Below are 12,202 nucleotides of genomic sequence, written 5' to 3'. Positions count from 1 at the left end.
GCCTACCCATTTTAGGGAAGAACTGTTCAGTTGTCCAAAATACGTTGTTGTATACATAAAATACTTGTTTTAATCTTGTAAATCATTTAGCTAATCAAGAATTTTAGTAGCCTGTTTTTCTGGCCTCTCCTTTTTTCTTATCTTCATTTGTGTGATCTGAATTTCTAGTAGAATCTTTATGTTTATTCTGACTTCTGTTGGTGTTGTCTGTATCTGTCTCCCATACTGAACTGTCGTTTCTTTTAGGACAGAGACTGTGCCTTTTCTCTTCCCATTTCTCAACATACTTAACCTTGCAAATAATAAGCCTACAGCATCTGTTTTTTGAGAGGAACATCAGTGATACCTTAGTATTTATTACTGTTAACATTTTTTGAAGGTCTTTTGAGCCTAAAGTAGGTGCCATAGCTCTGAACTCTGGTGCTTTCTTTCCAAGTTGCAGGTTTCCTCATTTAGGTCAGCCTTTTAAAACAGAAATATGAACTTGTCCCTTTTAAAATAGAAATATGAATTATGTATATTTTACATATTTTCAACACTGCTGATCCTGTTGCCCCATAAAGTTGTTTACTCCCTGAGCCTCTTGTTTTATAAAAATATTCACCAGTCAAAATGACTTCTTACAGTTAGATCACATGTGAATTTTTTAAATTGTCTTTTGTATTCCTCTCTGTTTCAACTTAGAAATGAAGCATTAACAAAAAATAGCAAAAACCAAACCACGCATCTGTAAGGGAGTCACCTTATAGCAATAGTGAGTCTGATGGCTCGTAGGAACAAATGGAATAGGTGTGAGAAACGAAGAGCAGTTTCCTCCATTCTGCTGCTTTTTTTAGTCCAGTGTGTGCTTTCTCTGTTGTCATTGTCCTTAGGTGGCAAGTTTCTACATAAAGGAGAAGAAATGATGAAAATAATGATGTGTTATTGGGACTGCTCTCTCGTAGGTCAAGGGTGCTGACTACCATTCTAAATGGGAGTAGGGAAGTATGTGTGTGTGCGTGTGTGCGTGTGCTCACTCATGCCTGAGTAACACAGTGCTATACTTCAGCTAAGTTTAATGACTTTATTAGACAGCATCAAAAAGTTGTAGGTTGAATTAAGTTATTGTAAGTGATTTTTATGAAGTTGTATGTTTTGGGTCTCTACAGGTGATACGGTCTTACTTCAAGCGTGCGGATCCCTTCTATGATGAGCAGGAGAATCACAGTCTCATTGGGGTGGCTAACGTCTTCCTGGAGTCCCTCTTCTATGATGTGAAGTTGCAGTATGCTGTTCCAATTGTCAACCAGAAAGGAGAGGTTAGGCACTCCCTCTGTGGCAGTCCCTCTGTGGTACAAGATCAGCGGTGTCTTGGGAGTTCTGGGATGCGGGCTCAATCCCTGGCCCAGCACAGTGGGTTGAGGATCCAGTGTTGCTGCAGCTTTGGCTTAGGTCAAGACCGTAGCTTGGATCTGATCCCTGGCCTGGGAGCTTAATTTTTTTAAATTAAGGAAGGAGAAGTTAGGTTTCTGTTCATGCCATGTTTCCTACAGAGAACAGTCCAAGACACAGCAGGGTGGTGATAGTAAACAGGTTTCTGTTCATGCCATGTTTCCTGCAGAGAACAGTCCAAGACACAGCAGGGTGGTGATAGTAAACTGCTGTTACAGTTTTTCATCAATGATGGCAAGCCACATTTATGTGTATTGATAATACCTGTGTCTCCATACTGCTTAATGGTGATGGTTCCAAGTGCTTTGATGCAAAGTAACTGTTAGAACCTGTTATACCATCAACCTGACCACTTGACTCTAAAACAGAAGAGAGAACAAAATGTGGAAAAGGCTCTGCTTTGTCCCCTTGCTGTAGGTGGCGGGCCGGCTGCATGTGGAGGTGATGCGCATCAGTGGGGACGTGGGGGAGAGACTTGCCGGTGGTGATGATGCCCCAGACGCCTCCTTTGATAAGGAGACCCAGGAGAACAAGCTTGTATGCATGGTGAGTCCCAGTCTTTCTTAGAAGTCATAGAAATGGGGCTTGTCTTGGGTATTTAGACAGTAATTATTATGTCCTTTTTCGGAGATACCTGTCTCTAAATAAATCTTTAATATTTAGTGTTCTAGAGACCATATTTCATCATATATCCAGGCTTCCCCAGCAGCCAAGTACTTCTGCTCCCTTCCTCTGTGAAGCCTTGGCCAGGTCACCTCTTTCCTCTGGGCCATTCTGCTCTAAAATGATATGCGTGCATGTTTATCTGAACCTTTATAGAGGGAAGTCAGGTTTTTTGTTTGTTTGTTTTTTGTGGTTTTTTTTTTTAGGGTTGCACCTACAGCATATGGAAGTTCCCAGGCTAGGGGTTGAATTGGAGCTACAGCTGCAGGCCTACCCCACAGCCGCCACAGTGCAGGATCTGAGCTACATCTGCTACCTCTACTGCAGCTTATGGCAATGTTGGATCCTTAACCCACTGGGCAAGGCCGGGGATCGAACCCAAATCCTCATGGACACTGTCAGGTCCTTAACCCAGTGAGCAACAAGGGGAACTCTGAGAAGTCAGGTTTTTTTTTTCACACAGGTTTCCTCCTCCTATTGGGCCTCTTGATTCCTTCTGATGCTGGAGACGTACCCCGCCCTGGTCCTGGTCTTAAGCTCTGGCCTTGAGTCACTCTGCACACTGTTTTTTTCTTTTTTTTTCCCCCACATTTTTTTGGTTTCCTCTTCAGGAACGTGCCTTTGTTTATGCTAATCCATCCCATCCCAATTCCAGACCCTTTGCTTTCTGCTCCTCACAGGCATGCTGTTCACGAACTGTGTGTAGAGTTATCTCTGAGACATTGTGCCAGGTTCTGGAATCTGAAAATGAATGAGACAGGATTCGTGCTCTAAAGGAACAGCTCGTTTAGTTGGTGTGTCTGTGTAGGATTCACATAGTGAATAGAAGACTCCAGTATTGTCTGATCCACATGCTCTGAGGGGTAGACAAGGGTTGTTCTGAGACATAGAGCAAAGGTCTTTAATTAATACAGAGAGGTCTGGGGAACATATTTGGAAAAATAAGACTCAGGGTGAACTTGGGGAGCATGTTACGTAAAACTCCCTTTTCCATGTGGCGCTGTGGTATTGTCATTGTCATGGGTAACTGCTGGGTGGATGTCAGTAGGTCATTACCTTCCTAGACTGCCACTACCTTCATAGCTGCCACTGCCCCTCATTCATTACGACAAGGAAGACATCCCCTTGTGCATTTCCAAGCACATGATAGTGAGCAGAGTGCCATGGGTTGAGGATCACTGTAGGAACCCTTTAGAAAGGTTTTTGAAGGGGGAGAAATCAGAAAGGAGCTTAAAAACAGTGTACAAATGAGGAGGAGGAGGCCCTTTAAAGGTGAGGTGAATGGAGTTCCCGTTGTGGCGCAGTGGTTAACGAATCCGACTAGGAACCATGAGGTTGCGGGTTCGATCCCTGCCCTTGCTCAGTGGGTTGGCGATCCGGCGTTGCCGTGAGCTGTGGTGTAGGTTGCAGACACGGCTCGGATCCCGCGTTGCTGTGGCTCTGGCGTAGGCCGGTGGCTGCAGCTCCGATTAGACCCCTAGCCTGGGAACCTCCATATGCCGCGAGAGCGGCCCAAGAAATAGCAACAACAACAACAATAACAACAACAACAACAACAAAAAAGACAAAAAAAAAAAAAAAAAAAAGGTGAGGTGAAGGAAGCTTACTATCCTAGGTCCAGTGCTGTCTCTCCATGAACATTTTAGAGTTGGGGTTGATTTGGGAAGGAGTGAGTTAGCCATCAGCTGCAAGGTATGGGGAGGCTAAAGCTCCCAGGCTAGGGAACCTCCTTATGCTGCCAGGGGTGTGGCCCTTAAAAAAAAAAAAAAGAAAGAAAAGAAAAGAAAAAGACCCAAACAAAAAGAGTTGGGCCACTTTCTGTAGGTCTTTGTATATATTGGGAAAACCTCAAGTAGTAGTTGAAGGGCCATTCCTTCAGTGTGAGGGAGTAAAACTCTTAATTCACTAAAAGGTTAATCTTTACTGTACTGTACTTGATTTCAGAACATTTCCTTTGAGGTTATAAGATTATCAAAGATGGAGACACAGCCTTGCTGACTTTGTAATGGTCCACTTTAAGGGCAATGGACCAGAGATGCAACCTTGTGAAAGATCAGTGTGTGAAAGGTAGCATAATGAAGTAACATACGAGGATACTGTCTCACTTGAGAAATGTATCTTTGTCACTGGGTAGCTTAAACTTTAAAAAAAAAAAATGAAGTTAAAATGTATTTAGATTTTATTTTAATGGAAGATGTCAAACATATAGGAAAGCAATGAGGAAGATGTCATTGACTCCCCATTCACCCTCCCTCCCTCGACAGTTACCAACTCATGGTCCGTCTTATTTTATTCACATACATGAGCTGTTTCTCTGCTGTCACCTTCCCTTGGATTATTTTGAAGCAATCCGGGATGTCATATTTCATCAAGAATAGTTTGTTTGTTTGTTTGTGTTTTTAGGGCCGCAGCCGTGGCACATGGAGGTTCCCAGGCTAGGGGTCGAATCAGAGCTGCAGCTGCTGGTCTCTACCCCAGCCACAGCAACACAGATCCAAGCCATGTCTGCGACCTACAACACAGCTTATGGCAACACCGGATCCTTAACCCACTGAGTGAGGCCAGGGATCAAATCTCGTTCTCATGGCTGCTAGTCAGATTCATTTCTGCTGAGGCACGTGGGAACTCCAAGTTTACTATGTATCTTCAAAGAAGAGTAAAAGAAACCAACCCAGCCATGTTATCATAATCAAAAACTTATGCTTTTTTAATATGGAGAAGTAACTTCCCTTGGTTGTCTCAGTCGGCGGGTCTCTGGTCTGTTGTGTGTATTTTAATCTTCAGGCTCTGGCCCTCGTGCTTGCTCCCTTCTATGTGCATTCCTATGCTCTTACCTTACAATCTGTTTATTGTAGAAACTGATTGTTGTCTTGTATTTTCTCATTGTTTGGGGTTTGCTGATTGCTTTCTTGACTGTGTGAAGATGTATCTGCTGTGACGTGGGAGTTAGAGATAAAGGTGATGTTTTGGGGGGGACAGTGTCTCCTTCCATCAGAAGGCACATCATGTCTAGTTCTCTCTGGGGATGTTAGCAATCGCTGGTGATTATTACCTAGACATCTCGTTAGGAGTTAGGAAAGAATGACACCATCCTTCCATCATCCATTCACTTATTAGCTGGAATTCTTCTGTAGAGTGAATCTCCCTGCTGTCAACCATTCGGCTATTCAGGGCTACAGTTTGTATGGGAAAGTCAGGGTGAACACTCTAATATTTCTTTTTATTCACTAGTTTTCCAAATAATGAATTGGTTTTCCTACTAACATCCAAAACTGACCAGCGAGATTTTTTTTAATTTTTGATCTTCATATTATGAATTCTTGGATTTAAATATATTTAATGTCATATGCTCCATTGTATTTACTACCTGTATTGAAATTCAAACGATTCCATCTTTGGCCTTTGGGGGCCTCTGCAGTTGGTTCTCGACCCCTGGGAACAACCCTGACCCTCAGAGACTATGGTGGCTTCCCTGCTCTCTCTGGTGTTGATGTGCCCTGTACATTTCTTGCCCCAGACCTGGAATCAACCATTTCTCCAGGGAACCAGATTCCTTTCAGTGGGAAGTGGTTTCTGAGTGTGTAACCACCTTTTCTGTAGAAGGAGGAAGACAAACTATGTGATAATAAAATACCGGTAGGAAAAGAAAGAAACCAGTTTGGGGACACTTTTAAGATGTCATGGGTGAGGAGTATCACTGGCCCTTAAAAGGAGCCTAGATTTGTTTTTCTGTGATGGAAAAAAAAAAAAGTTGCTCATATTAACATATTGATCACTTTAATTACCTTAAGTAGAATTAGTATATTTTAAAACCCTAAACATCAGTGTCTTCTGACCTCCTGTGCTGTAGTGTCTCAAGCAACAGCAAGTTGAAGTCTGTGGTGTTCTGACACCTGGTGGTGATTTTGGTTTCTGTATGCAAAAACTTAAGCCTGTGTTCTAGATCAAGACATTCCTCGTTCCCGGCACCCTTTTTTCCTGGTAGTCTCTCTCCTAAGGAGTTGCCTGTAGGCGGGAGTCCAGCAAATGAAATCTTGCTTTATTTATTTCAATCTTGAAATTGAGATCAACTTCTACGGAAGAAAATAGCTTTCAGCTGGACTTCAGTCACAAACACAAACACATGTATTGAACATCCATCCACTCATGCTTGGTAGTGTTTTCATTCATTGTATCTCATCAGTGTGGTTAGTCCTCACACAGCTATCATTAGATAGCTCTCCTGGTTTGCATAGGAGAAAAACCAAGCCTAAGAAAACGAAGAATTTAAGTAATTTGCTTAAAAAAAAAACTAATAGCATAGCAGCAATTTTTATTTAGGTCTTTGTACTCCAGAATCTTGTAATCTTCCCAAATACCACATTGCCTTATCTTGAAGAATATAATAAGCATTTAAAAATACTTAATGAAAAAGTGATGGTTTCTAAAATTTAATGAAAAATTAATTACCAAATACTGATCCCTCTCCTTGGTTTGGATGAATAAAATGTGTTGGTCTATCTATCGTAGCTGTCAGGGAATTGCTGTCTAGATGTTTTAAACTCCTGTTGCCATCATAGGGAAAAATGAATAATAATAGGAGTTCCCATCCGTTGCTTACCCATTACATGCCTGGTATAGAAGAAAATAGTCATCTGCTTTGCATGATTTTCTGTGTCATTATTAATACCTCCCGAAGCAGACTATTAGATTTGTGGTTGCTGAACCACATCAGCTTTGCCACATATTCAAATCTGTTATTGTTAATTAATTTACTGGGGGTTTAGAGTGCATCATGCAACGTGCAGGAAGTGATCAGGTGTAGCGTATAATAAGTGATCAAGGCTCAGTCATGTGAAAGTCGGCCTCATCGATTATAAAATCAGAATTTAGCTTAATTAATTTGAGAATTTAGTTTCCTTCATTGTTGGAGGAATTGTAAAATATCACAGCTTAGCACAAAAACTCCAACTTAAAAGTTAGCCTGACGCTGCCTACCAAAACCAGCATTTGGACTGTGTGGCTACTTTAAAATCTGTCATAGGCATTTCTTCTGGAGGTGTTTGGGTCTAATTAAACACATTTCTAAGTGCGCATAGTTATCACAAAACCCTACCCCCCTGCAGTCCAGGGTACATTTCATTGATCTGACCCTCCTCCCTAAACCTGCACCAAGAAGCATCAGGAAATGTCTGTAGAGAATGGTCAGCAGTCACCAGCTTTCATCTCCTCCATTCACCCCTCCAGATCTTCAAGGTATACGTTCCTGCTTTTTAAGTTTCCCCCCACAATGCTCTGGTAGCAAGTAACATTCCACTTGAGAACCTTGTTCCTTTTTGTGCATTCAAATACAGTTTTGTGGTTTTTTTTGCCCTTTTCTGAATATTTTCTGCTCATTGATAATGCAGTGTTTTCATTCTTCAGTCGTCTTTCTTAACCATCTTGTGTTCTTGTGCTGTATCCCTAGGCCAAGTAAGTGTGATGGATTGGTATTGATGTTTGAGAACTTTCTCCTTCTGAGGAGGAGGATATAAAAACTAGAATTTTATTTTTTCATTTTTAAAAGCTTTATTGAACTATAGATGATTTACAAGTTGTGATAATTTCTGCTGTGCAACAAAGTGATTCAGTTATATGTGTACACACATCCATTCTCTTTCAGATTCTTTTGTCTTTTCTTTTTTTTTTTCAGGGCAGAACCTGGGGCATATGGAGGTTCTCAGGCTAGGGGTTGAATTGGAGCTGTAGCTGTCGGCCTACACCACAGCCACAGCAGCACCAGATCTGAGCTGTGTCTGCGACCTACACCACAGCTCATGGCAATGCCAGATCGTTAACCCACTGAGCAAGGCCAGGGGTTGAACCTGCGTCCTCATGGATATTAGTCAGATTCGATTCTGCTGAACCACAAGGGCATCTCCCAGATTCTTTTCTCACATAGATTATCACAGAATATTGGATAGTGTTCCCTGTGCTCTACAGCAGGTCCCAGTTGGCCAATCATTCCATATACCTCAGTGTGTATATGCCAGTCCCAAACCCCTAGTCTATCCCTCCCTATCCACCTGTCCCCTTTGGTAACCATAAGTTTGTTTTCAAAGTCTATGAGTCTCTTTCTTTTTTGCAAATAAGTTTATTTGTATCCTTTTTTTAAGATTTTACATGTAAGTGATATCATATGACGTTTGTCGTTCACTAACTTCACTTAGCATGATAATTTCTAGGTCCATCTCTGTTGCTGAAAATGGCATTATTCCATTCTTTTTTATGGCTGGGTAATATTCCATTATATATATGTACCACATCTTCTTTATTGATTCCGCTGCTTATGGACATTTAGGTTGCTTCTGTGTCTTGGCTATTGTAAATAGTGCTGCAGTGAACATTGGGGTGCATGTATCTTTTTCAGTTATGGTTTTCTCTGGATATACACCCAGGAGTGGGATTGCTGGATTATGTGGTAGTCCTTTTTTTTTTTTTTTTTTTTTTTTTTTGTCTTTTGTCTCTTTTTTAGGGCTTCACCCACAGCATATGGAGGTTCCCAGGCTAGGGGTCTAATTGGAGCTATAGCTGCCGGCCTACGCCAGAGCCACAGCAACGCCAGATCCTTAATCCACTGAGCAAGGCCAGGATCGAACCTGCAACCTCATGGTTCCTGGTCGGATTCATTTCCACTGAGCCACGACGGGAACTCCTGGTAGTTCTATTTTTAGTTTTTTGAGGAAACTCCATACTATTTTTCATAGTGGCTACACCAACTTATATTCCCACCAACAGTGAAAGAGCATTTGCTTTTCTTCCCACCCTCTCCAGCATTTCTGTTGTTTGCAGACTTTTTGATGATGGCCTTTCTGGCTGGTACAAAGTGGTGCCTCATAATAGTTTGACTTGGCATGTCTCTAGTAATTAGCAGTGTTGAACACCTTTACTGTGTTCACAAAACTAGAATTTTAAATGTTCTTCATCAGCCTGTAAATGCTGTAAAATATCCTCTTGTATATACTCAAGGTCATTGATACCGTATGTCAACCTCTCCCTAAATAAGACATTTCACAAATGCAGAAATACATCCCTGGATTGAATGGGATTTGGTCAGTGTAAACTAGCTGTTAGTGGCAGAGTCAGGACTGGAGCCTGTGTCTGTGACTCATAGTGCTTCTTGGAACTTTCTAAGTTATAAACAGCCTTCCTTTTCTTTCAGGTTAAAATACTTCAGGCCACTGGATTGCCACAGCATCTGTCCCACTTTGTATTCTGCAAGTATGACTTCTGGGATCAGCAGGAGCCTGTAATTGTTGCACCCGAAGTAGATACCTCATCCTCTCCTGTCAGCAAGGAACCTCAGTGCATGGTGGTCTTTGATCATTGCAGTGTAAGTGTGTTTTCCAGACTCGGTCAGCATTTAGGTACAAAACAAAACAAAACCGACTCATATTTTGTTGAATAATTTGGTACTGATATATGTCTTGGATCCATAGTTTTTTAGAATGAGGTTGGAGACAAAGACTGAAGTGTCACCAATACACTGTGGGCACACCCAGTACTCACAATGTTGTGTGGCAGTTGTACCCCAGTAAAGCTGAGAAAAGCCCAAAACAAGAGTGTCAGTGCAGGTCACTCCTTCACCATCAAAAGTTAACTTCTTTGTGACTATATATATGTATACATGTGTATTTTCTTCTAAAAAGAATTCATATTTTATATGCGTTACTGGAGAAATTGTCATCTAGAGGTTAAGAAACTGGTGTTTTAGAGGAGGTGAAGATAGAAGAGAGATAGGAACTAACTTTGTGGAGCCCCTAACGCTCTGTTCAGCACTTTGTTGTTCTTTCATTTGATCTTTCCCACAGTTCTGTTTGATGACCATGCTTTTTTTTTTAGCTGAAGAAGCCAGTTCAGAGGTCATTTTGCCCAGGGCTAGTAACTAGCAGAGCCAGGACTGTCAGATTCTAGATTCTTTTTTTCTATGGTATCTCACTTGAGCCATCTCAGGGGTTTTTTTTGTTATGTGTTCAGGAGAAAGGTCTCTTTCTAATCTGTTTAAAACGTAGTACTACTTTTGGTGTGGTAAAGATCAAGAGAGAAAAGAGTGGAGAATCTATGCCGTTTTAAAATTAATTGTTTTAGAGCTTAATCCTAATTATTGCAAAAGGCTGTCTTAAATTGGTCTTATAAAGACGAACAGATTGGAGAGTTTTTAAAAATCAGGTCATTTTTTTGCACTGATGATCGTTATTTATTCCTTTGTCTCTTCTAGTATTGGAGATAGCTTCCTAAGACTGGGGAAAAAACCACTGCTATCTTATTGGATATAATAACTTTTATATTAAGACATTGTAGACCATTGCTGTAATTCTTTTTTTAGTCAAAGTATAGTTAATTTACAATGTTGTGTTAGTTGCAAGTGTACAGCAAAGTGATTCACATATATGTAAATATATATATATATTCTTTTTCAGATCTTTTCTATTATAGGTTATTATAAGATATTGAATATAGTTCCCTATACAGTAGGTCCTTGTTGTTTATCTGTTTTACATGTAGCAGTGTGTAGATGTTAATCCCAGACTCCTAATTTGTCTCCCCCCACTATTGCCTTTGGAAACCATAAATTTGTTTTCTATGTCTGTGAGTTTTATAAATAAGTTCATTTGTATAATTTTTTAAGATTCCATATATAAGCTATATCATGTGGTATTTGTCTTTGATTTCCTTACTTAGTATAATAATCTCTAGGTCCATCCATGTTGCTGAAGATGGCATCATTTCATTCTTTTTTTATGGCTGAGTAATATTCCATGGTGTAAATAACACTTTTTTATCCATTCATCTATCTATGGACATTTATGTTGCTTGCATGTCTTGGCTATTGTAAACACTATGGGGGTGCATGTATCTTTTTGAATTACGGTTTTCTCCAGATGTGCCTGGAAGTAGGATTGCAGGATCTATATAGTAACTCTATTTTTAGTTTTTAAAGGAGCTTCCATACTGTTCTCCATAGTGGCTGCACCAGTTTACATTCTCACCTCAGTGTAGGAGGGCTCCTTTTTCTCCACACCCTCTCCAACATGTATTATTCACAGACTTTTTGATGGTGGGCATTCTAACCATTGCGAGGTGGTACTTCATTCTAGTTTTGATTTGCATTTCTCTTGCAATTAGCGATATTGAGCATCTTTTCATGTGCCTGTTGGGCCATCTCTATGTCCTCTTTGGAGAAATGTCTATTTAGATCTTCTGCCCATTTTTTAATTGGGTTCTTTGACTTTGTTATAATTCTTAATATAATTATTAATACTTTAAAAAATAGCTCCCTAAACATTGCTAAACAAAATAGAATACAGTGCTGGTCTTTCACACTAGATTTTCAAAATGAAAACTTTAAAAATCAGAGTTAAAAGAACTTTAGGCCAACCGAGCATTCAATGTGGTTGTTGGATTAATTTCATTCCAAGTAAAACATTTTTTCCTTGTTCCCTTCTCCATGATGAAATGAGGATATGATTTCAGTGTAAGTAGCATAAGATCACCAGAAAATGTTTCTTCTTTGGTACTTACTTTCTTTCAGGAGTTTTCCGTTAGCATCACTGAAGACTTTATTGAGCATCTTTCAGAAGGGGCGTTGGCAATTGAAGTCTATGGCCATAAGATGAATGATCCTCGGAGAAACCCAGCCCTATGGGACTTGGGGATTATCCAGGCAAAAACACGCAGTCTTCGGGACAGGTGAATTTTAGATATCCTTCTGATTCCATTTATAATTTTTACAAAATTGCTGGAAGTTAATACTGCCATTTCTAAAGGCCATGCATTCCTGAGCATTACCAATATTCTAGGCGTGGGGTGGTGTTATATTCGGGATATTAATGGCACAGCAAAGCTTCCTTAGAGTAGTGAACTCTGAAGAGTGATGATAAAAAGTTAAGAATGTAGATAGTAAAGAATAAAGAGTGAAATGTGTTTTTGGAGAGTAGGTTGCTTATCATTGTGAAATACTTCCAATTAATCAGTTGTAGAGAAAATGGATCAAGATATACTCTGGAATTCGGGTTTGCTTATTTTACCTTTATCTCAAAGTTCTTTCAAGTTGCATCAGTCGTGAAAAGAGGAATACTTACTTGTTGAC

The 12,202-nt window shown here is 40.3% G+C and overlaps 1 protein-coding gene across 7 annotated transcripts in view; it reads left to right on the top strand.

The window, feature by feature from the left end:
• Window positions 1-12,202, top strand: part of KIF13B (kinesin family member 13B) — a 201,901-nt gene that overhangs the window by 115,841 nt on the left and 73,858 nt on the right. For all 7 annotated transcript variants that reach the window (XR_014828434.1, XM_084997781.1, XM_084997778.1 and 4 more), the window contains 4 exons: window positions 1,149-1,298; window positions 1,849-1,977; window positions 9,275-9,445; window positions 11,645-11,802. Coding sequence is in view for 6 of the 7 variants with exons in the window: in XM_084997781.1 (XP_084853907.1) it covers window positions 1,149-1,298; window positions 1,849-1,977; window positions 9,275-9,445; window positions 11,645-11,802 (608 nt within the window). In the remaining variant the exon portion in view is untranslated. The remainder of the gene's footprint in view (window positions 1-1,148; window positions 1,299-1,848; window positions 1,978-9,274; window positions 9,446-11,644; window positions 11,803-12,202) is intronic.

The sequence above is a fragment of the Sus scrofa genome, chromosome 14 (genome assembly GCF_054392235.1).
Source record: "Sus scrofa isolate SSC_HxYL_T2T_F1_AM1 chromosome 14, Sscrofa_HxYL_maternal_Yorkshire_Landrace_v2.0, whole genome shotgun sequence".
NCBI lineage: Eukaryota > Metazoa > Chordata > Mammalia > Artiodactyla > Suidae > Sus > Sus scrofa.
Note: the sequence above shows the minus strand (reverse complement) of the source record. Positions and strands in the feature narration are given on the sequence as shown.